The sequence below is a fragment of the Bombina bombina genome, chromosome 2, assembly GCF_027579735.1.
Source record: "Bombina bombina isolate aBomBom1 chromosome 2, aBomBom1.pri, whole genome shotgun sequence".
In the NCBI taxonomy this organism is placed as follows: Eukaryota; Metazoa; Chordata; class Amphibia; order Anura; family Bombinatoridae; genus Bombina; species Bombina bombina.
In genome coordinates, this window is record NC_069500.1 from 1,213,497,832 (window position 1) to 1,213,524,318 (window position 26,487).

The 26,487-nt window shown below is 40.0% G+C and overlaps 1 protein-coding gene across 1 annotated transcript in view; it reads left to right on the top strand.

Annotated features, from left to right (window-relative positions):
• The window catches only part of LOC128650192 (amidophosphoribosyltransferase), a 53,594-nt gene extending 32,119 nt beyond the window's left edge, over nt 1–21,475 (top strand). The window contains exons 8-11 of the mRNA XM_053703938.1: nt 191–318; nt 396–617; nt 785–905; nt 20,347–21,475. Coding sequence (XP_053559913.1) covers nt 191–318; nt 396–617; nt 785–905; nt 20,347–20,522 — 647 coding nt within the window. The 3' untranslated portion in view covers nt 20,523–21,475. The remainder of the gene's footprint in view (nt 1–190; nt 319–395; nt 618–784; nt 906–20,346) is intronic.
• The last annotated feature ends 5,012 nt before the right edge of the window (nt 21,476–26,487 follow it).

A 26,487-nucleotide genomic window follows, 5' to 3' on the forward strand; every position in this document is an offset into this window, starting at 1 on the left:
TTAAACCTATTTTATTTAGTGTTTATTTCTTGTGATAGTTTTTAAGCAGCATTCAACTATTACAAATTTTATTTTGTAAAACTTAGTAACTGCATAATACAGGGTGTTTTTATTGTGAGCTGTTCACTGCAACCATATCTACTATAGTAGAAATAGTGCCTTAGTTTAATTTTTTTTAATTCTTCCATAGGTCAGATGGTTTATTCAGTGAGACGACGATGTGGTCAGCAGCTGGCTGTGGAAGCTCCAGTGGATGCTGACTTGGTTAGCACAGTGCCTGAATCTGCAACACCAGCTGCCTTGGGATATGCAGAGAAGGTTAATATCTTATAAAGTATCTACAGAGGTTTCATGGCATGTACATTGGATACATAAAATATTCTGTACATTCACAGTGTGGCATGCAGTATGTTGAAGTGCTCTGCAAGAACAGATATGTTGGGAGAACATTTATTCAGCCAAACATGAGGTTACGGCAGCTTGGAGTGGCCAAAAAGTTTGGAGTGTTGTCAGATAACTTTACTGGGAAAAGAGTAGTGCTGATTGATGATTCCATTGTAAGAGGAAACACCATCTCCCCTATAATAAAGCTGCTAAAGGATTCTGGAGCTAAGGAGGTGAGGAACTAACAGGCTTCACTTGATGAATGCAAGCAATACATTTAGAAAAATCCATTTACATCTCATAGTTGCTGCATGTTATTACTGTAGAATAAAGGTCATCCATTGGATTTTGGCCTATGATAGTGGTGTATTGTACTGATTTGACACTTGCATTTTTTCAGGTTCACATAAGAGTGGCTTCCCCACCTATAAGGTACCCATGTTACATGGGCATAAACATCCCCACAAAAGAAGAATTGGTTGCAAACCGGCCAGAATTCAAAAACCTGGCATCTTACCTAGGTAAACAATCTCCTTTTATTGCTTTTTATGGAGTAAAATATTTCTGAGCATAAGCAATGTGTGTTTAAACTTACACGAACCCCAAACTTTTCGTTCACGATTCAGAAAGAGAATATAATTTTAAACAAATTTCCAATTTACTTCTATCATTTTATTTACTTTATTCTCTTGGTATCCTTTGTTGAAGAAGCAGTGATGCACTATTGGTAGCTAGTTTAATGCATTGGGTTAGCTAATAACATGAGGCATTTTATGTGCAGCAACCAATCAGCAGCTCCTGAGTCTACCTAAGTATCCTTTTTTAACAAAGGATATCAAGAGACCAGAACAAAAAAAAGCTGTTTAAATTCACATGCTACATCTAAATCATGAAAGAAAAAAATGGGTTTTATGTGGCATTTGTTTAATTTATTTAGCAGACTTTTATATATATAATGTGTGGGAAGTAGAATACAACTACAACTAGCTTTCTGGTATAGGGTTCGCAAAACCTTAACTTAATCTGTATTGAAATGTATTTCTCCAACATAGGTGTGTCCGGTCCACGGCGTCATCCTTACTTGTGGGATATTCTCTTCCCCAACAGGAAATGGCAAAGAGCCCAGCAAAGCTGGTCACATGATCCCCCCTAGGCTCCGCCTTCCCCAGTCATTCTCTTTGCCGTTGCACAGGCAACATCTCCACGGAGATGGTTAAGAGTTTTTTGGTGTTTAAATGTAGTTTTATTCTTCAATCAAGAGTTTGTTATTTTAAAATAGTGCTGGTATGTACTATTTACTCTGAAACAGAAAATAGATGAAGATTTCTGTTTGTAAGAGGAAGATGATTTTAGCAACCGTTACTAAAATCGATGGCTGTTTCCACACAGGACTGTTGAGATGAAGTAACTTCAGTTGGGGGGAACAGTGTGCAGACTTTAGCTGCTTGAGGTATGACACATTTCTAACAAGACTTGGTAATGCTGGAAGCTGTCATTTTCCCTATGGGATCCGGTAAGCCATTTTATTAACAAGAATTAAGGGCTTCACAAGGGCTTTAAAGACTGGTAGACATTTTTCTGGGCTAAAACGATTATTTTATAAGCATGGTTAATGGTTTATAGCTTTGAGGAGTTATTTTAATCTTGGGAATTTGTTTAAAAAAACGGCAGGCACTGTATTGGACACCTTTTTCACTGGGGGCCTTCTCTAATCATAGGCAGAGCCTCATTTTCGCGCCACTAATGCGCAGTTGTTTTTGGGAAGCAAGGCATGCAGATGCATGTGTGAGGAGCTCAGATACACTGAAAAAGCTTGCTGAAGGCGTCATTTGGTATCGTATTCCCCTCTGGGCTTGGTTGGGTCTCAGCAAAGCAGATACCAGGGACTGTATAGGGGTTAAATATAAAAACGGCTCCGGTTCCGTTATTTTAAGAGTTAAAGCTTTCAAATTTGGTGTGCAATACTTTTAAGGCTTTAAGACACTGTGGTGAAATTTTGGTGAATTTTGAACAATTCCTTCATACTTTTTCGCATATTCAGTAATAAAGTGTGTTCAGTTTAAAATTTAAAGTGACAGTAACGGTTTTATTTTAAAACGTTTTTTGTTATCAAGTTTATGCCTGTTTAACATGTCTGAACTATCAGATAGACTATGTTCTGTATGTGAGGAAGCCAAGGTTCCTTCTCATTTAAATAGATGTGATGCATGTGACAAACAATTTAGAGAAAATGATGCCCAAGATGATTCCTCAAGTGAGGGGAGTAAGCATGGTACTGCATCATCCCCTTCTGTGTCTACACCAGTCTTGCCCACACAAGAGGCCCCTAGTACATCTAGTGCGCCAATTCTTCTTACTATGCAACAATTAACGGCTGTAATGGATAATTCTATTAAAAACATTTTAGCCAAAATGCCCACTTATCAGCGAAAGCGCGACTGCTCTGTTTTAGATACTGAAGAGCATGAGGGCGCTGATGATAATGGTTCTGACATGCCCTTGCACCAGTCTGAAGGGGCCAGGGAGGTTTTGTCTGAGGGAGAAATTTCAGATTCAGGAAAAATTTCTCAACAAGCTGAACCTGATGTTATTACATTCAAATTTAAATTGGAACATCTCCGCGCTCTGCTTAAGGAGGTGTTATCTACTCTGGATGATTGTGACAATTTGGTCATTCCAGAGAAATTATGTAAGATGGACAAGTTCCTAGAGGTCCCGGTGCCCCCCGAAGCTTTTCCTATACCCAAGCGGGTGGCGGACATTGTAAACAAAGAATGGGAAAGGCCCGGCATACCTTTTGTCCCTCCCCCTATATTTAAGATCGACCCCAGAAAGGACTTATGGCAGACAGTCCCTAAGGTCGAGGGGGCGGTCTCTACTCTAAACAAACGCACTACTATCCCTATAGAAGATAGTTGTGCTTTCAAAGATCCTATGGATAAAAAGTTAGAAGGTTTGCTTAAAAAGATGTTTGTTCAGCAAGGTTACCTTCTACAGCCAATTTCATGCATTGTTCCTGTCACTACAGCAGCGTGTTTCTGGTTCGATGAACTAGAAAAGTCGCTAGATAAAGATACTTCTTATGAGGAGATTATGGACAGAATTCACGCTCTTAAATTGGCTAACTCTTTTACTTTAGACGCTACCTTGCAATTAGCTAGATTAGCGGCGAAAAATTCAGGGTTTGCTATTGTGGCGCGCAGAGCGCTTTGGCTAAAGTCTTGGTCAGCGGATGCGTCATCCAAGAACAAATTGCTTAACATTCCTTTCAAGGGGAAAACGCTGTTTGGCCCTGACTTGAAAGAGATTATTTCAGATATCACTGGGGGAAAGGGCCACGCCCTTCCTCAGGATAGGTCTTTCAAGGCTAAAAATAAACCTAATTTTCGTCCCTTTCGCAGAAACGGACCAGCCTCAAGTTCTACATCCTCTAAGCAAGAGGGTAATACGTCTCAAACCAAGCCAGCCTGGAGGCCAATGCAAGGCTGGAACAAAGGTAAGCAGGCCAAGAAACCTGCCACTGCTACCAAGACAGCATGAGATGTTGGCCCCCGATCCGGGACCGGATCTGGTGGGGGGCAGACTTTCTCTCTTCGCTCAGGCGTGGGCAAGAGATGTTCTGGATCCTTGGGCCCTAGAAATAGTCTCCCAAGGTTATCTTCTGGAATTCAAGGAGCTACCCCCAAGGGGAAGGTTCCACAGGTCTCAATTGTCTTCAGACCACATAAAAAGACAGGCATTCTTACATTGTGTAGAAGACCTGTTAAAAATGGGAGTGATTCATCCTGTTCCATTAAGAGAACAAGGGATGGGATTCTACTCCAATCTGTTCATAGTTCCCAAAAAAGAGGGAACATTCAGACCAATTTTGGATCTCAAGATCCTAAACAAATTTCTCAGGGTTCCATCGTTCAAAATGGAAACCATTCGGACAATTCTTCCTACCATCCAGGAAGGTCAATTCATGACCACGGTGGATTTAAAGGATGCGTATCTACATATTCCTATCCACAAGGAACATCATCGGTTCCTAAGGTTCGCCTTTCTGGACAAACATTACCAGTTCGTGGCACTCCCATTCGGATTAGCCACTGCCCCAAGAATTTTCACAAAGGTACTAGGGTCCCTTCTAGCGGTGCTACGACCAAGGGGCATTGCAGTAGTACCTTACTTGGACGACATACTGATTCAAGCGTCGTCGCTGCCTCAAGCAAAGGCTCATACGGACATTGTCCTAGCCTTTCTCAGATCTCACGGGTGGAAAGTGAACGCAGAAAAAAGTTCTCTATCTCCGTCAACAAGAGTCCCCTTCTTGGGAACAATAATAGACTCCTTAGAAATGAAGATTTTTCTGACAGAGGCCAGAAAATCAAAACTTCTAAGCTCTTGTCAAGTACTTCATTCTGTTCTTCTTCCTTCCATAGCGCAGTGCATGGAAGTAATAGGTTTGATGGTTGCGGCAATGGACATAGTTCCTTTTGCGCGAATTCATCTAAGACCATTACAACTGTGCATGCTCAGACAGTGGAATGGGGATTATACAGACTTGTCTCCGACGATACAAGTAGATCAGAGGACCAGAGATTCACTCCGTTGGTGGCTGACCCCGGACAACCTGTCACAAGGGATGAGCTTCCGCAGACCAGAGTGGGTCATTGTCACGACCGACGCCAGTCTGGTGGGCTGGGGCGCGGTCTGGGAACCCCTGAAAGCTCAGGGTCTTTGGTCTCGGGAAGAATCTCTTCTACCGATAAACATTCTGGAACTGAGAGCGATATTCAATGCTCTCAAGGCTTGGCCTCAGCTAGCAAAGGCCAAATTCATAAGGTTTCAATCAGACAACATGACGACTGTTGCGTATATCAACCATCAGGGGGGAACAAAGAGTTCCCTGGCGATGGAAGAAGTGACCAAAATAATTCAATGGGCGGAGAATCACTCCTGCCACTTGTCTGCAATCCACATCCCAGGAGTGGAAAATTGGGAAGCGGATTTTCTGAGTCGTCAGACGTTTCATCCGGGGGAGTGGGAACTCCATCCGGAAATCTTTGCCCAAATAATTCAATTGTGGGGCATTCCAGACTTGGATCTGATGGCGTCTCGTCAGAACTTCAAGGTTCCTTGCTACGGGTCCAGATCCAGGGATCCCAAGGCGACTCTAGTGGATGCACTAGTAGCACCTTGGACCTTCAACCTAGCTTACGTGTTCCCACCGTTTCCTCTCATTCCCAGGCTGGTAGCCAGGATCAAACAGGAGAGGGTATCGGTGATCTTGATAGCTCCTGCGTGGCCACGCAGGACTTGGTATGCAGACCTGGTGAATATGTCATCGGCTCCACCATGGAAGCTACCTTTGAGACGGGACCTTCTTGTTCAAGGTCCGTTCGAACATCCGAATCTGGCTTCGCTCCAACTGACTGCTTGGAGATTGAACGCTTGATTTTATCAAAGCGAGGGTTCTCAGATTCTGTCATTGATACTCTTGTTCAGGCTAGAAAGCCTGTAACTAGAAAAATCTACCATAAAATATGGAAAAAATATATCTGTGGGTGTGAATCTAAAGGATTCCCATGGAACAAGATAAAAATTCCTAAGATTCTATCCTTTCTACAAGAGGGTTTGGAGAAAGGATTATCTGCAAGTTCTTTGAAGGGACAGATTTCTGCTTTATCTGTTTTACTTCACAAAAAGCTGGCGGCCGTGCCAGATGTTCAAGCTTTTGTTCAGGCTCTGGTTAGAATCAAGCCCGTTTACAAACCTTTGACTCCTCCTTGGAGTCTCAATTTAGTTCTTTCAGTTCTTCAGGGGGTTCCGTTTGAACCCCTACATTCCGTTGATATAAAGTTATTATCTTGGAAAGTTTTGTTTTTGGTTGCAATTTCTTCTGCAAGAAGAGTTTCAGAGTTATCTGCTCTGCAGTGTTCTCCTCCATATCTGGTGTTCCATGCAGATAAGGTGGTTTTGCGTACTAAACCTGGTTTTCTTCCGAAAGTTGTTTCTAACAAAAATATTAACCAGGAGATAGTCGTGCCTTCTTTGTGTCCTAATCCAGTTTCAAAGAAGGAACGTTTATTGCACAATTTGGATGTAGTTCGTGCTCTAAAATTCTACTTAGAAGCTACAAAGGATTTCAGACAAACATCTTCTTTGTTTGTTGTTTATTCTGGTAAAAGGAGAGGTCAAAAAGCAACTTCTACCTCTCTCTCTTTTTGGCTTAAAAGCATCATCCGATTGGCTTATGAGACTGCCGGACGGCAGCCTCCTGAAAGAATCACAGCTCACTCCACTAGGGCCGTGGCTTCCACATGGGCCTTCAAGAACGAGGCTTCTGTTGATCAGATATGTAAGGCAGCGACTTGGTCTTCACTGCACACTTTTACCAAATTCTACAAATTTGATACTTTTGCTTCTTCTGAGGCTATTTTTGGGAGAAAGGTTTTGCAAGCCGTGGTGCCTTCCATCTAGGCGACCTGATTTGCTCCCTCCCATCATCCGTGTCCTAAAGCTTTGGTATTGGTTCCCACAAGTAAGGATGACGCCGTGGACCGGACACACCTATGTTGGAGAAAACAACAGAATTTATGCTTACCTGATAAATTACTTTCTCCAACGGTGTGTCCGGTCCACGGCCCGCCCTGGTTTTTTAATCAGGTCTGATGAATTATTTTCTCTAACTACAGTCACCACGGTATCATATGATTTCTCCTATGCATATTCCTCCTTTACGTCGGTCGAATGACTGGGGAAGGCGGAGCCTAGGGGGGATCATGTGACCAGCTTTGCTGGGCTCTTTGCCATTTCCTGTTGGGGAAGAGAATATCCCACAAGTAAGGATGACGCCGTGGACCGGACACACCGTTGGAGAAAGTAATTTATCAGGTAAGCATAAATTCTGTTTTTACACAATATGTCTGAAAATGTGAGTGAATGTGAAATAAAATATATCACAAATCCAAATTGTAAATACACGCATAAATTAATGTATATGTGTGTATCTTTAAAAAGGTGATACCACCTAATATAAGAACATGAGAAAATAAATATTCACATATATAGAGGGACAACACAATAGCTGCTATGAATTAAACATCTAGTATGCGGGAGAACCCTTTCCTGGTAATCCCTGAAAAAAATACTAGAAAGAAGGGTGCTGGAAGAAATTCTGCGCTATTGACGTGCCCCCCAAACAATGTTTATATATCTCTTTAAAATTAATTTATATCCATATACATAGATTACAATAATTTAAAATTCATAAAAAATTATAATTAATAAAGTCTGAAACAAAAATTAATATATGAATATTATATAAAAATAGATAACAAAGGCATAAAAATAGTCCCAAATGACAAAAGGAATAGAAGATTCCAAAAACAGAAATTTTGTGGTCACTGAAAAGTTAATATCCAAGAAAGGCTCCTATGTTGTACTTACTAGACACTACCCCAATCATATGAGGTAAGTGTGAAGCGTAGTCTAAAGCCGATTCCCTGCAAGTGATGTGATAATTGAGTTGTCAGATGATATATGAAACTTCACCCTCACTGCTCCTGAAGATCTATCCACCAGATTCTGATCTGTAACTTATCACCGGAATGTGGATTGTATAGATACACCAGTGATCCCCCTCAGCGGATGGCAATGGATCGTTATAAAAAAGAAGAATGGCAAAACATAGCATAATCCTGTTTTTTATTATAAAAAGGTAAATATAAATAGCCAAATACACACTTACATTAACAAACCTCAATGGTAATGAGGTAACTGTAAAACATCAAACGTGTAGAAATAGTATTGGTCTATACTCCCATTATTCCACTGTACGTGAAGTTTTGCAAAAACAGAGTGCTGCACCGGCCGGCTGCAGACTTGTTACAAATAGGTTCTTGTGGCTGAGAGTCGGTTCTGACAATGAAATAAGTGCCCGGTCTATGAGCACATTTACCTATATATATGTGTTACTTTTTTTTATATAAAAAAAAGATTCCTGCTCTCTTTTCTCCAACTAAAAAAATGAGTTATTTGAAAACCCTGGATTTAGAAGTTGGAAATCCCACCATAACATAAGTATGACTTAAAGCAACTGTTTAGTAAAACATCACAATGAAAAAGCGGAAATTATTAAAAAGTTCAAATATTACAATCTGTTAGTTGTTGAATTTTTAAAACATGGTTAATTAATGTTTTTATTTTTCAAATGGATAACTGGACAAATGCTGGTTCAGTATTTCTTTCATGTAATTAACAAGAGTCCATGAGCTAGTGACGTATGGGATATACATTCCTACCAGGAGGGGCAAAGTTTCCCAAACCTTAAAATGCCTATAAATACACCCCTCACCACACCCACAAATCAGTTTTACAAACTTTGCCTCCAAGGGAGGTGGTGAAGTAAGTTTGTGCTAGATTCTACGTTGATATGCGCTCCGCAGCAAGTTGGAGCCCGGTTTTCCTCTCAGCGTGCAGTGAATGTCAGAGGGATGTGAGGAGAGTATTGCCTATTGAATGCAGTGATCTCCTTCTACGGGGTCTATTTCATAAGGTTCTCTGTTATCGGTCGTAGAGATTCATCTCTTACCTCCCTTTTCAGATCGACGATATACTCTTATATTTACCATTTCCTCTACTGATTCTCGTTTCAGTACTGGTTTGGCTTTCTACAAACATGTAGATGAGTGTCCTGGGGTAAGTAAGTCTTATTTTCTGTGACACTCTAAGCTATGGTTGGGCACTTTATTTATAAAGTTCTAAATATATGTATTCAAACATTTATTTGCCTTGACTCAGAATGTTCAACTTTCCTTATTTCCAGACAGTCAGTTTCATATTTGGGATTATGCTTTAAATTATCATATTTTTTCTTACCTCAAAAATTTGACTTTTTTCCCTGTGAGCTGTTAGGCTCGCGGGGGCTGAAAATGCTTCATTTTATTGCGTCATTCTTGGCGCGGACTTTTTTGGCGCAAAAATTCTTTTCCGTTTCCGGCGTCATACGTGTCGCCGGAAGTTGCGTCATTTTTGACGTTATTTTGCGCCAAAAATGTCGGCGTTCCGGATGTGGCGTCATTTTTGGCGCCAAAAGCATTTAGGCGCCAAATAATGTGGGCGTCTTATTTGGCGCCAAAAAATATGGGCGTCGCTTTTGTCTCCACATTATTTCAGTCTCATTTTTCATTTGCTTCTGGTTGCTAGAAGCTTGATGTTTGGCATTTTTTTCCCATTCCTGAAACTGTCTTATAAGGAATTTGATCTATTTTGCTTTATATGTTGTTTTTTCTCTTACATATTGCAAGATGTCTCACGTTGCATCTGAGCCAGAAGATTCTACAGGAAAACCACTGCCTGCTGGATCTACCAAAGCTAAGTGTATCTGCTGTAAACTTTTGGTAGCTATTCCTCCAGCTGTTGTTTGTAATAATTGTCATGACAAACTTGTTAAAGCAGATAATATTTCCTTTAGTGATGTACCATTGCCTGTTGCAGTTCCCTCAACATCTAAGGTGCAGAATGTTCCTGATAACATAAGAGATTTTGTTTCTGAATCCATAAAGAAGGCTTTGTCTGTTATTTCTCCTTCTAGTAAACGTAAAAAGTCTTTTAAATCTTCTCTCTCTACAGATGAATTTTTAAATGAACACCATCATTCTGATTCTTTGGACTCTTCTGGTTCAGAGGATTCTGTCTCAGAGATTGATGCTGATAAATCTTCATATTTATTTAAGATGGAATTTATTCGCTCTTTACTTAAAGAAGTACTAATTGCTTTAGAAATAGAGGATTCTAGTCCTCTTGATACTAATTCTATACGTTTGGATAAGGTTTTTAAAGCTCCTGCGGTTATTCCAGAAGTCTTTCCTGTTCCTAATGCTATTTCTGCAGTAATTGCTAAGGAATGGGATAAATTGGGTAATTCATTTACTCCTTCTAAACGTTTTAAGCAATTATATCCTGTTCCGCCTGACAGGTTAGAATTTTGGGACAAAATCCCTAAAGTTGATGGAGCTATTTCTACCCTTGCTAAACGTACTACCATTCCTACGTCAGATGGTACCTCGTTTAAAGATCCTTTAGATAGAAAAATTGAATCTTTTCTAAGAAAAGCTTATCTATGTTCAGGTAATCTTCTTAGACCTGCTATATCATTGGCTGATGTTGCTGCAGCTTCAACTTTTTGGTTGGAAACTCTAGCGCAACAAGTAACAAATCGTGATTCTCATGATATTATTATTCTTCTCCAGCATGCTAATAATTTCATCTGTGATGCCATTTTTGATATTATTAGAGTTGATGTTAGATTTATGTCTCTGGCTATCTTAGCCAGGAGAGCTTTATGGCTTAAGACTTGGAATGCTGATATGGCTTCTAAATCAACTCTACTTTCCATTTCTTTCCAGGGAAACAAATTATTTGGTTCTCAGTTGGATTCTATTATTTCAACTGTTACTGGTGGGAAAGGAACTTTTTTACCACAGGATAAAAAGTCTAAAGGTAAAAACAGGGCTAACAATCGTTTTCGTTCCTTTCGTTTCAACAAAGAACAAAAGCCTGATCCTTCGTCCTCAGGAGCAGTTTCAGTTTGGAAACCATCTCCAGTCTGGAATAAATCCAAGCCTGCTAGAAAGGCAAAGCCTGCTTCTAAGTTCACATGAAGGTACGGCCCTCATTCCAGTTCAGCTGGTAGGGGGCAGGTTACGTTTTTTCAAAGAAATTTGGATCAATTCTGTTCACAATCTTTGGATTCAGAACATTGTTTCAGAAGGGTACAGAATTGGTTTCAAGATGAGACCTCCAGCAAAGAGATTTTTTCTTTCCCATGTCCCAGTAAATCCAGTGAAAGCTCAAGCATTTCTGAATTGTGTTTCAGATCTAGAGTTGGCTGGAGTAATTATGCCAGTTCCAGTTCCGGAACAGGGGATGGGGTTTTATTCAAATCTCTTCATTGTACCAAAGAAGGAGAATTCCTTCAGACCAGTTCTGGATCTAAAATTATTGAATCGTTATGTAAGGATACCAACGTTCAAGATGGTAACTGTAAGGACTATATTGCCTTTTGTTCAGCAAGGGAATTATATGTCCACAATAGATTTACAGGATGCATATCTGCATATTCCAATTCATCCAGATCATTATCAGTTCCTGAGATTCTCTTTTCTAGACAAGCATTACCAATTTGTGGCTCTACCGTTTGGCCTTGCTACAGCTCCAAGAATTTTCACAAAGATTCTCGGTGCCCTTCTGTCTGTAATCAGAGAACAGGGTATTGTGGTATTTCCTTATTTGGACGATATCTTGGTACTTGCTCCGTCTTTACATTTAGCAGAGTCTCATACGAATCGACTTGTGTTGTTTCTTCAAGATCATGGTTGGAGGATCAATTTACCAAAAAGTTCTTTGATTCCTCAAACAAGGGTAACCTTTCTGGGTTTCCAGATAGATTCAGTGTCCATGACTTTGTCTTTAACAGACAAGAGACGTCTAAAATTGATTACAGCCTGTCGAAACCTTCAGTCTCAATCATTCCCTTCGGTAGCCTTATGCATGGAAATTCTAGGTCTTATGACTGCTGCATCGGACGCGATCCCCTTTGCTCGTTTTCACATGCGACCTCTTCAGCTCTGTATGCTGAACCAATGGTGCAGGGATTACACGAAGATATATCAATTAATATCTTTAAAACCGATTGTTCGGCACTCTCTAACGTGGTGGACAGATCACCATCGTTTAATTCAGGGGGCTTCTTTTGTTCTTCCGACCTGGACTGTAATTTCAACAGATGCAAGTCTCACAGGTTGGGGAGCTGTGTGGGGATCTCTGACGGCACAAGGAGTTTGGGAATCTCAGGAGGTGAGATTACCGATCAATATCTTGGAACTCCGTGCAGTTTTCAGAGCTCTTCAGTTTTGGCCTCTTCTGAAGAGAGAATCGTTCATTTGTTTTCAGACAGACAATGTCACAACTGTGGCATACATCAATCATCAAGGAGGGACTCACAGTCCTCTGGCTATGAAAGAAGTATCTCGAATTTTGGTTTGGGCGGAATCCAGCTCCTGTCTAATCTCTGCGGTTCATATCCCAGGTGTAGACAATTGGGAAGCGGATTATCTCAGTCGCCAAACTTTGCATCCGGGCGAATGGTCTCTTCACCCAGAGGTATTTCTTCAGATTGTTCAATTGTGGGGGCTCCCAGAGATAGATCTGATGGCCTCTCATCTAAACAAGAAACTTCCCAGGTATCTGTCCAGATCCCGGGATCCTCAGGCGGAGGCAGTGGATGCATTATCACTTCCTTGGAAGTATCATCCTGCCTATATCTTTCCGCCTCTAGTTCTTCTTCCAAGAGTAATCTCCAAGATTCTGAGGGAATGCTCGTTTGTTCTGCTAATAGCTCCGGCATGGCCTCACAGGTTTTGGTATGCGGATCTTGTCCGGATGGCATCTTGCCAGCCATGGACTCTTCCGTTAAGACCAGACCTTCTGTCACAAGGTCCTTTTTTCCATCCGGATCTGAAATCCTTAAATTTAAAGGTATGGAGATTGAACGCTTGATTCTTGGTCATAGAGGTTTCTCTGACTCCGTGATTAATACTATGTTACAGGCTCGTAAATCTGTATCTCGAGAGATATATTATAGAGTCTGGAAGACTTATATTTCTTGGTGTCTTTCTCATCATTTTTCTTGGCATTCTTTTAGAATACCGAGAATTTTACAGTTTCTTCAGGATGGTTTAGATAAGGGTTTGTCCGCAAGTTCTTTGAAAGGACAAATCTCCGCTCTTTCTGTTCTTTTTCACAGAAAGATTGCTATTCTTCCTGATATTCATTGTTTTGTACAAGCTTTGGTTCGTATAAAACCTGTCATTAAGTCAATTTCTCCTCCTTGGAGTTTGAATTTGGTTCTGGGAGCTCTTCAAGCTCCTCCGTTTGAACCTATGCATTCATTGGACATTAAATTACTTTCTTGGAAAGTTTTGTTCCTTTTGGCCATCTCTTCTGCTAGAAGAGTTTCTGAATTATCTGCTCTTTCGTGTGAGTCTCCTTTTCTGATTTTTCATCAGGATAAGGCGGTGTTGCGAACTTCTTTTGAATTTTTACCTAAAGTTGTGAATTCCAACAACATTAGTAGAGAAATTGTGGTTCCTTCATTATGTCCTAATTCTAAGAATTCTAAGGAGAAATCATTGCATTCTTTGGATGTTGTTAGAGCTTTGAAATATTATGTTGAAGCTACGAAATCTTTCCGTAAGACTTCTAGTCTATTTGTTATCTTTTCCGGTTCTAGGAAAGGCCAGAAAGCTTCTGCCATTTCTTTGGCATCTTGGTTGAAATCTTTAATTCATCTTGCCTATGTTGAGTCGGGTAAAATTCCGCCTCAAAGAATTACAGCTCATTCTACTAGGTCAGTATCTACTTCCTGGGCGTTTAGGAATGAAGCTTCGGTTGACCAGATCTGCAAAGCAGCAACTTGGTCCTCTTTGCATACTTTTACTAAATTCTACCATTTTGATGTATTTTCTTCTTCTGAAGCAGTTTTTGGTAGAAAAGTTCTTCAGGCAGCGGTTTCAGTTTGAATCTTCTGCTTATGTTTTTTGTTAAACTTTATTTTGGGTGTGGATTATTTTCAGCAGGAATTGGCTGTCTTTATTTTATCCCTCCCTCTCTAGTGACTCTTGTGTGGAAAGATCCACATCTTGGGTAGTCATTATCCCATACGTCACTAGCTCATGGACTCTTGTTAATTACATGAAAGAAAACATAATTTATGTAAGAACTTACCTGATAAATTCATTTCTTTCATATTAACAAGAGTCCATGAGGCCCACCCTTTTTTGTGGTGGTTATGATTTTTTTGTATAAAGCACAATTATTCCAATTCCTTATTTTATATGCTTCGCACTTTTTTTCTTATCACCCCACTTCTTGGCTATTCGTTAAACTGATTTGTGGGTGTGGTGAGGGGTGTATTTATAGGCATTTTAAGGTTTGGGAAACTTTGCTCCTCCTGGTAGGAATGTATATCCCATACGTCACTAGCTCATGGACTCTTGTTAATATGAAAGAAATGAATTTATCAGGTAAGTTCTTACATAAATTATGTTTTTTGTTTAAACATTTTTGGTTTTGTATATACAATTTTTACATTTTTAAAATAGAGAGGTCGTAGACAAAAACAACATATGACTTGAATTGGTACCTACTTGGGGAAAAAAAATAATCTAAGTTCGGAAACAGGTTCTCATTGGATAGTAACATCTGTTACTCCTAATTGCACTCTTATACATAACATAACAAATAGTCACCAATGCCCAGAAAATATATGGACAGCAATATTTTGTACTATAATATTTATATATATATACACACACACAGTCGTATGCAAAAGTTTCGGCACCCCTGACAATTTCCATGATTTTCATTTATAAATAATTGGGTGTTTGGATCAGCAATTTCATTTTGATCTATCAAATAACTGAAGGACACAGTAATATTTCAGTAGTGAAATGAGGTTTATTGGATTAACAGAAAATGTGCAATATGCATCAAAACAAAATTAGACAAGTGCATAAATGTGGGCACCCTTGTCATTTTGTTGATTTGAATACCTGTAACTACCTAGCACTGATTAATTGGAACACACAATTGGTTTAGTGAGCCCATTAAGCCTTGAATTTCATAGAAAGGTGCATCCAATCATGAGAAAAGGTATTTACAGTGGCCAATTGCAAGTTGTTGTTCTCTTTAACTCTCCTCTGAAAAGTGGCAACATGGGGGCCTCAAAACAGCTCTCAAATGACCTGAAAACAAAGATTGTTCGACATTATGGTTTAGGGGAAGGCTACAAAAAGCTATCGCAGAGATTTAAGTTGTCGGTGTCCACTGTGAGGAACATAGTGAGGAAATGAAAGACCACAGGCACAGTTCAGGCCAGAAGTAAAATATCAGAGAGGCAAAGGATGGTGAGAATGGTCAAAAACAGCCCACAGACCACCTGCAAAGACCTACAACATCATCTTGCTGCAGATGGTGTCACTGTGCATCGTTCAACAATTCAGCGTATGGGAGAGTGATGCGAAAGAAGCCTTTTCTGCACACACACCACAAACAGTCGCTTGAGGTATGCAAACACACATTTGGACAAGCCAGCTTAATTTTGGAAGAAGGTGCTGTGGACCGATGAAACAAAGATTGAGTTATTTGGTCATAACAAGGAGCGTTATGCATGGCAGCAAAATAACACAGCGTTCAAAGACAAACACTAGCCACAATAAAATTTGGTGGATGTTCTTCCATCATGCTGTGTGGCCAGTGCCGGTACTGGGAATCTTGTTAAAGGTGAGGGTGCATGGATTCCACTCAATATCAGCAGATACTTGAGAATAATGTTGAGGAATCAGTCACAAAGTTGAAGTTACGCCGGAGCTGGATATTCTAACAAGACAACGACCCAAAACACTGCTCAAAATCTACTCTGGCATTTATGCAGAGGAACAAGGACAATGTTCTGGAATGGCCATCCCAGTCCCCAGACCTGAATATCATTGAAAATCTGTGGGGTGATTTGAAGCGGGCTGTCCATGCTCTGCAGCCATCAAACCTAACTGAACTGGAGATGTTTTGCAAGGAGGAATGGTCCAAAATACCTTCATCCAGAATCCAGACACTCATTACAGGCTATAATAGGCATCTAGAGGCTGTTATTTCTGCTTAAGGAGGCTCTACTAAATATTGATGCAATATTTCTGTTGGGGTGCCCAAATGTATGCTCCTGTCTAATTTCGTTTTGATGCATATTGCACATTTTCTGTTAATCCAATAAACCTAATTTCACTACTGAAATATTACTGTAACCTTCAGTTATTTGATAGATCAAAATGAAATTGCTGATCCAAACACCCAATTATTTATAAAAGAAAATCATGGAAATTGTCAGGGGTGCCTAAACTTTTGCATATGAGTGTGTGTGTATGTATGTATGTATGTATATATGTATATGTGTATATATATATATATATATATATACATACATACAGTATCTCACAAAAGTGAGTACACCCCTAACATTTTTGTAAATATTTTATTATATCTTTTTATGTGACAACACTGAAGAAATGACACTTTGCTACAATGTAAAGTAGTGAGTGTACAGCCTGTATAACCGTGTAAATTTGCTGTCCCCTCAAAATAACTCAACACACAACCATTAATGTCTAAACCGTTGGCAACAAAAGTGATTACACCCCTAAGTGGAAATGTCCAAATTGGGCCCAATTAGCCATTTTCCCTCCTTGGTGTCATGTGACTCGTTATTGTTACAAGGTCTCAGGTGTGAATAAGGAGCAGGTGTGTTAAATTTGGTGTTATCGCTCTCACACTCTCATACTGGTCACTGGAAGTTCAACATGGCACCTCATGGTAAAGAACTCTCTGAGGATCTGAAAAAAAGAATTTTTGCTCTACATAAATATGGCCTAGGCTATAAGAAGATTGCCAAGACCCTAAAACTGAGCTGCAGCACGGTGGGCAAGACCATACAGCGGTTTCACAGGACAGGTTCCACTCACAACAGGCCTCACCATGGTCGACCAAAGACGTTGAGTGCATGTGCTCAGTGTCATATCCAGAGGTTGTCTTTGGGAAATAGACGTATGAGTGCTGCCAGCATTGCTGCAGAGGTTGAAGGGGTGGGGGGTCAGCCTGTCAGTGCTCAGACCATACGCCGCGCACTGCATCAAATTGGTCTGCATAGCTGTCGTCCCAGAAAGAAGCCTCTTCTAAAGATGATGCACAAGAAAGCCCGCAAACAGTTTGCTGAAGACAAGCAGACTAAGGACATGGATTACTGGAACCATGTCCTGTGGGCTGATGAGACCAATATAAACTTATTTAGTAAAGATGGTGTCAAGCATGTGTGGCGGCAACCAGGTGAGGAGTACAAAGACAAGTGTGTCTTGCCTACAGTCAAGCATGGTGGTGGGAGTGTCATGGTCTGGGCCTGCATAAGTGCTGCTGGCACTGGGGAGCTACAGTTCATTGAGGGAACCAAGCATGCCAACATGTACTGTGACATACTGAAGCAGAGCATGATCCCCTCCCTTCGGAGACTGGGCCGCAGGGCAGTATTCCAACATAACGACCCCAAACACACATCCAAGATGACCACTGTATTGCTAAAGAAGCTGAGGGTAAAGGTGATGGACTGGCCAAACATGTCTCCAGACCTAAACCCAATTGAGCATCTGTGGGGCATCCTCAAACAGAAGGTGGGGTAGCGCAAGGTCTCTAACATCCACCAGCTCTGTGATGTTGTCATGAAAGAGTGGAAGAGGACTCCAGTGGCAACCTGTGAAGCTCTGGTGAACTCCATGCCCAAGAGGGTTAAGGCAGTGCTGGAAAATAATGGTGGCCACACAAAATATTGTCACTTTGGGTCCAATTTGGACATTTCCACTTAGGGATATACTCACTTTTGTTGCCAACTGTTTAGATATTAATGGCTGTGTATTGAGTTATTTTGAGGGACAGCAAATTTACACTGTTATACAGGCTGTACACTCACTACTTTACATTGTAGCAAAGTGTCATTTCTTCAGCGTTGTCACATGAAAAGATATAAAATATTTACAAAAATGTGAGGAGTGTACTGAACTGAAGAAGACTAACATGAAAATTAATGCTTTATAAACATTTTAACTTTGCTTTTTTTTTATTTCTGAGCAGTCAAAGGACATGTCTCTTGAGTGTGATGATTTGGTTTTATTTGTGTGATGAGTAAACTGAACTAAGCATGGGTAGTGTGTATAGAATGATGCAACTTGCCTGATCCCGCTAAAGTATGCAATCCATCTTTTCTGCTGGAGTGCAAAATACTGTTTCATATATGCGGGAAGGGGGGGTTACACTCCTGTATGCTTTGATTTGCTTAGCATTTGCTTCTTGTTAAAATTACAGTGTGCTGTACATTGTTCCTAGACCTTCAAAGGCAAGGAGAGAAATAAATCTGCAACTGTACTACTAGCAATCATGGGGTTAAAGTGATCGTAAACTTTCCCCTTTATAAAAACAGATTTGGAATGTTAGTGATATTTAGTTTCGTTCATCAGTTGTAATGAAGTTCCGCTATAACTTACTTTTTAATATATATATAAAATTCAAATACCCTTCAAAAGTACATTTTTCTTTGAGCTAATGGTTTGAATTGTTGTCCAATCAGTGCTCTAGTTACAACAAAAGTGCCATATGGGCAGATCGCTGATAGGACAACAATTCAAACTATTAACTCACAGAAAAATTGTCTTGAAGTGGGTGGTGAAGCACAGGGTAAGTTATAGCGCATCTTCATTACAACTGATGAATTAAAATCTAAAATATCACTAACATTCCGGATCTGATTTTAAAAAGGGGAGAGTTTACCATCACTTTTAACTACTGGAAAGGTTTGTGAGTGTGTATAAATCTCCCATAAGGAGCCAGCTGCCCAGCTGGTACCAGATCTGGCACAATAAAAAAAAGCTTAAAAAAAAAAAAAACTTTAAAGGGATAGGAAAGTCAGAATTAAAGTTTATGTAGTTCATTTCTGCTCTGGAGAGGACATTAAGTATGTGTTTAACCTCTTTTAAAGGGTTAAACACAGTTATATACTGGCAATAGTGCAATAATAAAATGCTTAAAGGGCCACTAAACCCAAAATCTTTCTTTCATGATTCAGATAGAGAATAGAAATTTAAACAACATTACAATTTACTTCTATTATTTATTTTGCTAAATTTTTTAGATATCCTTAGTTGAAGAAAAAGCAATGCACATGGTGAGCCAATCACATGAGGCTTCTGTGTGCAGCAACCAATCAGATATGCTTTTCAGCAAATAATATCAAGAGAATAAAACAAATTAGATAATAGAAGTAAATGAGAAAGATGTTTAAAATTGCATTCTCTTTCTAAACCATGAATATCAAGAGAATAAAACAAATTAGATAATAGAAGTAAATGAGAAAGATGTTTAAAATTGCATTCTCTTTCTAAATCATGAAAGAAAAAGTGTGGGTGTCATGTCCCTTTAACATATTAGAGCATATTCTTTTTTGCACTTTTATGTCCCTTTTAATAATGGTCGGAAAGAATCCTTAGACCTCATTCTGGGCTTTGTGTGATGTTCACCTGAGCAGAGCATGGGCTGCCCTCATTTACATGTTTCTCCTTAAAGATCCATAATAAACTATCACAATTTTGCTATACTATTTTAATATACTGTTTTTACAATAAAACTGTATTTTTAAAATTTAAAAAGGATTATTTTTTATATTAAAATTCTTGCTGCAAAGTTGCTAAAATAGTGCCACAACAAGATATTTCGAAATGCCCCAGAAATGGGCGTTTTTTTTTTCTTACCGCATGTCCAATCAAGATAGCCTTGCATGGGAGCGCGCAAACTATAGCGCAATGAAAGTAGAAGTCCGTACCCCCAACTGACACACTAGCAGGGCTGGTGTACACAATGCTATCACCTATGTAGAAAGCTTTAAATGTTGTTATAGCAACCACCGTCGAGCGAATCTTTCATGAGCGAGCACTGAGGGGCCGGAGGAGAGTTTTGATTGACAGCTAGCTTTGCAGAAGCTGTGCGTAACTAGATGCTGTCACTAATGCGCAGGCTGCGACTTTCATCTCAGTGGTATGACTAGAATGATCATTGGGACCTGAATCTATGATTTTCATGGGCAGTGGAATAGACTTAACTTTTGTAAGAAACATATCTTTTTAATAACATTATACATTTAATGAGTATATATTGGAAATATTTTATGCCCATCATGAACTATTCATTAACCCTTTCATGAAAAACGTTTAGAATGGCCCTTTAACTTTGTAATGGTTGTCGAGCCCTGGACTAAATTTATGAGCATGTAAGTTTTGTTTTTTTCCTAATGTACAAGGATTAATTTATATAAATATTTCTTTTATTCAGGTGCTGACAGTGTTGTATACCTTTCGGTAGAAGGACTCACGTCAGCCGTGCGAGAGGGAATCAAATCATTGAAAGAAGAACAGAATGGGCTTAATGGCACATCCGCAAGACCGTCATCTATTGGCCATTGTACGGCGTGTCTGACAGGAGATTATCCTGTGGAGCTAGAGTGGTAACGCTCACATACGCTGTGAATTGGAAGTACATAAAATATCTGCTTCCGTTGCAGAATCTGGTGCCATCTTACTTGAAGAGCAACACAGAGGTCCAGAAGGATTTGCCTTGCACAGTTTCAGTACCCACATAAGTCAAGATTTTATTTTTATTCTTCAAGGAACAATTTGATGCCTAAATACAAAACAGTCACACAAAAAAATCAACTTTTTTTTCTTTACTCCTCTGTAACATTTGCAAAGGTACAGACAAAAGTCTAAACAGAGGTGTCCATCTTTTTGAAATGAGGAGGAATATATATTTTTTTTTACTCAAGCCCAGTGAACAATTTTTAGTTATTCTGTTCTTTTAAACGCAAGCATAGATCAGATTAGCAGTTCTTCTGAAAGTGCAAACTGCCGTGTCTTGGAACTGGAGCAAGATCTAGTATGATAGAGCTTAGTCTAGTTTACTCTAATGAATGTAACAACAATCTTATTATTGTTTAATTAATATACACTATATTATTACTTTTTAGACCATCTGCTTATAATGTTCATTTTTTTATGGTGTTTTTCTGAAGCTTTTAAATTCCTGTTCCTGACTAACAAATACCTGCAGGCAGTAAAATAAGCATAATTGTAGTACATGTATATGGCTTTCGTTGCCACATTATTAAAGCCCAAGTGACTGTTATGTTGCTGTACTAAAAACTTGTTTTTTTAGATGCTGGCCATCTTTATACTGATGCACTGCGTGTTATAATAATGCTGAGCATCTATATGCTGATAAACTCTGCACTGAATAGTGGTGTTAAGTCTATGTTTACAGATAATCAACTTGTGTCACATTAAGTTTCTCTAAGATCTGATTCTTCATGCAATGTGTAAATGTTAAACAAATGATACTAGTTAAAAGCAAATATCAAAAAACAACATGCAAAAATGTTCAGTTTTGTAATAAATATCTCCATATACTTGTGTTTTTGCATGATATATACTTTTGCACACAATTTTGGAGTCTAACAGCTACTGTCTTTCTCTCATTGTAACAGCACATGAAGCAGGAGATGATTCTATACAGTTTGGTTAATAAGACACTGCATGTAAATAGGCAGAAATTTGAAACAAACCAATGAACAGAAAACCACTCCATCCTCCCACCTCCTCTCTCTTATTGTTACTACATGATTGTATCCTAGAGGCCCTTCCCTTTTTAAATGACTTGACCTGCATAGTGTTTTACACTGACTCTTGCTGCATCCGAGTTTCCTGGCACACTCAATAGAAGACCTTGCTCCGAACAATGAGTTTAGTGCACAGAGTTCTTCTCATATGGTCAGAGCCTGAGATAAAGCGTGTACATCTGGCACACTATTTCCTCTTTTAACATCTACAGTAACTACAATGCCCACAATTATCCCACATGCCCTTACTGGATGGTTAGGACCTGAGATAAAAAACAGGCCAGCTCCCTGCATTCCCTCTAGAGCACTGATTTTTTAAACCTGCCCTCAGGCCTCCCCAACAGGCCAGGTTTTCAGGTTTACCTTGAACGAGAGCAGGTAAAATAACCATCTTTACTAATCAGCTGATTATTTCACCTGTGCTCTAGTTCAGATATCCTCAAAATAAGACCTGAGGACAGTTTTGAAAACCAGTGCTCTAGCGCATACAATCTGCTGCAGGGTGGTATTCTGCTTCTCCAATACGGGCTCTTTACAGAGACACAGGTAATTTATAGAACAGATCAGTCGCTAGAGGCATACTGCAGACACTCTGGAATCTTTGAAGTGCAGGCTCACTCATGCGAGCTTGCAAGTTAAGAAGTAATGGTCGTAAGAAAAGGGAAGAGGAAGGATCTTTTTTTTTCTTCTTCACACCTGCTTTGTGGGTCTTACTTTCCCCACCTTCTATTAATGACTAGTTGGACCCTGGCATCTTTATAGTAGAGTTTTAGATAAGAGACTAGTTTATAAAATTGTTGCTGCTAAATATACTCATTGAATATGGTGCTGATAACAGTAGAGTATGAGAGCAAAGAGTGAGCCTTTGTGTGCTGTCACTCATGATCAAAAGGATTTGGTGTTAACTACAAAAAAAAAAATTTTTCTTTACATTCCTTTATAACAGCACATGATGCCCCGTTCAAGAGGGTTAGATGACAAAGCATAGCACATATAACAGGCAATTCTACTTCTGGAAAGAATAGGAGAAAGGAAATATCACTTGCAACAGATTGCAAAAAACTTTCCTACCATATAAGGCAGAAGTACCTTCAAAGGCTGAAACCCACAAAACATGAGCTGTACTGATCTGTTGATTGATAGAAGTATTAGAGCCATAAAGGTCCTTCCTAGTACTACAGTATAAAAGAATCCAATCAATAAAATCATACTGTAGCTTTGAGGTAGAATTGTAGGGTAGAAACCACATGAAGCGGTTTCAGGCTGCATTGATGGTGGCTTAATTTCTCCTGTTAAGTGTAGTCAGTCCACGGGTCATCCATTACTTATGGGATTATAACTCCTCCCTAACAGGAAGTGCAAGAGGATCACCCAAGCAGAGCTGCTATATAGCTCCTCCCCTCTACGTCATACCCAGTCATTCTCTTGCACCTAACTAATAGATAGGACGTGTGAGAGGACTGTGGTTATTAAACTTAGTTTTTATTTCTTCAATCAAAAGTTTGTTATTTTAAACAGCACCGGAGTGTGTTGTTTTTTCTCAGGCAGCATTAGAAGAAGAATCTACCTGAGTTGTGTATGATCTTAGCGGACGTAACTAAGATCCATTTGCTGTTCTCGGCCATTCTGAGGAGCGAGGTAACTTCAGAACAGGGGACAGCGGGCAGGGTTCACCTGCAAAGAGGTATGTTGCAGTATATTATTTTCTAAGGAATGGAATTGACTGAGAAAATACTGCTAATACCGATGTAATGTAAGTACAGCCTTAAATGCAGTAGTAGCAACTGGTATCAGGCTGAGATGTATGTATGTTGGCACTGAAGTATTTCTGGGGAATGGCACTTCACTAAGAAAATACTGTATACATATAACTTATAGCCTTTCTGCAGTGAAAGCGAATAGCAACAGGCTTTTTTAATAACATTTCATATATTTATATTTAAAACGTTTACTGGCATGTTAATCGTTTTCTCTCTGAGGTACTTGGTGAAAAATTTTATGGGCATTATTTTTCCACATGGCTGTCGTTTGTTTTGAATAAAATCAGTTTACTGAGCTTCCCCACTGTTGTATTATGAGTGGGAGGGGCCTATTTTGGCGCTTTACTGCGCAGTAGAAATTCAGTCACAAGTCTTCCTTGTTCTCCCTGCATGATCCAGGACGTCTCTACAGAGCTCAGGGTTCTCCAAAACTAGTTTTGAGGGAGGTAATCACTCACAGCAGACCTGTGAGACTGTGCTTTGACTGTGATAAAAACGTATATATTTTTATTTGTTATCCGTTTTTTGGTATTAAGGGGTTAATCATCCATTTGCTAGTGGGTGCAATCCTTTGCTAAATTAATGCATTTAATGTGAAAATTTGGTTAATATAACTAATCCGGTTCATTGTTATCTCAACTGTGACAGTTTTTGTGTGCTTCTTAAAGGCACAGTAACGTTTTTTATATTGCTTGTAAATTTATTTGAAAAGTATTTTCCAAGCTTGCTAGTCAATTGCTAGTTTGTTTAAACATGTCTGACACAGAGGAATCTCTTTGTGCAATATGTTCAAAGGCCAATGTGGAGCCCAATAGAAATTTGTGTACTAATTGCATTGATGCTACTTTAAGTAAAAGCCAATCTGTACATGTCAAGAAAATTTCACCAGACAACGAGGGGGAAGTTATGCCGACTAACTCTCCTCACGTGTCAGTACCTGCATCTCCCGCTCAGGAGGTGCGTGATATTGTGGCGCCAAGTACATCAGGGCGGCCCTTACAAATCACTTTGCAAGACATGGCTAATGTTATGACTGAAGTTTTATCTAAATTGCCAGAACTTAGGGGTAAACGCGACCACTCTGGGGTGAGAACAGAGTGCGCTGATAATACTAGGGCCATGTCTGATACTGCGTCACAATTTGCAGAACATGAAGACGGAGAGCTTCATTCTGTGGGTGACGGATCTGATCCAAATAAACTGGATTCAGACATTTCAAATTTTAAATTTAAGCTTGAGAACCTCCGTGTGTTACTAGGGGAGGTATTAGCGGCTCTGAATGATTGTAACACGGTTGCAATCCCAGAGAAAATATGTAGGCTGGATAAATATTTTGCGGTACCGACGTGCACTGACGTTTTTCCTATACCTAAAAGGCTTACAGAAATTGTTAACAAGGAGTGGGATAGACCCGGTGTGCCTTTCTCACCCCCTCCTATATTTAGAAAAATGTTTCCAATAGACGCCACCACACGGGACTTATGGCAGACGGTCCCTAAGGTGGAGGGAGCAGTTTCTACTTTAGCTAAGCGTACCACTATCCCGGTGGAGGATAGCTGTGCTTTTTCAGATCCAATGGATAAAAAGTTAGAGGTTACCTTAAGAAAATGTTTGTTCAACAAGGTTTTATATTGCAACCCCTTGCATACATTGCGCCTGTCACGGCTGCAGCGGCATTCTGGTTTGAGTCTCTGGAAGAGACCATTAGCTCAGCTACGTTGGATGAGATTACAGACAAGCTTAGAGTCCTTAAGCTAGCTAATTCATTTATTTCTGATGCCGTAGTACATTTAACTAAACTTACAGCTAAGAACTCCGGATTCGCCATTCAGGCGCGCAGAGCGATGTGGCTTAAATCCTGGTCAGCTGATGTGACTTCTAAATCTAAATTGCTTAACATACCTTTCAAGGGGCAGACATTATTCGGGCCCGGTTTGAAAGAAATTATCGCTGACATTACTGGAGGTAAGGGCCATGCCCTGCCTCAAGACAGAGCCAAACCAAGGGCTAGACAGTCTAATTTTCGTGCCTTTCGTAACTTCAAGGCAGGAGCAGCATCAACTTCCTCCGCTCCAAAACAGGAAGGAACTGTTGCTCGCTACAGACAGGGCTGGAAACCTAACCAGACCTGCAACAAGGGCAAGCAGGCCAGAAAACCTGCTGCTGCCCCTAAGACAGCATGAAGTGAGGGCCCCCAATCCGGAAGCGGATCTAGTGGGGGGCAGACTCTCTCTCTTCGCCCAGGCTTGGGCAAGAGATGTCCAGGATCCCTGGGCGTTAGAGATCATATCTCAGGGATATCTTCTGGACTTCAAAGCTTCTCCTCCAAAAGGGAGATTTCATCTTTCAAGGTTGTCAACAAACCAGATAAAGAAAGAGGCGTTTCTACGCTATGTACAAGATCTTTTACTAATGGGAGTGATCCACCCGGTTCCGTGGTCAGAACACGGACAAGGGTTTTACTCAAATCTGTTTGTGGTTCCCAAGAAAGAGGGAACCTTCAGACCAATCTTGGATTTAAAGATCCTAAACAAGTTCCTAAGAGTTCCATCGTTCAAGATGGAAACTATTCGGACAATCTTACCCATGATCCAAAAGGGTCAGTACATGACCACAGTGGATTTAAAGGATGCCTACCTTCACATACCGATTCACAAAGATCATTACCGGTACCTAAGGTTTGCCTTCCTAGACAGGCACTACCAGTTTGTAGCTCTTCCCTTCGGGTTAGCTACTGCTCCCAAGAATCTTCACAAAGGTTCTGGGTTCTCTTCTGGCGGTACTAAGACCGCGAGGAATATCGGTAGCTCCGTACCTAGACGACATTCTGATACAAGCGTCAAGTTTCCAAGCTGCCAAGTCTCATACAGAGTTAGTACTGGCATTTCTAAGGTCACATGGGTGGAAGGTGAACGAAGAAAAGAGTTCTCTATTGCCACTCACAAGAGTTCCCTTCTTAGGGACTCTTATAGATTCGGTAGAAATGAAAATTTACCTGACAGAGGACAGGTTAACAAAACTCCAAAATGCTTGCCGTGTCCT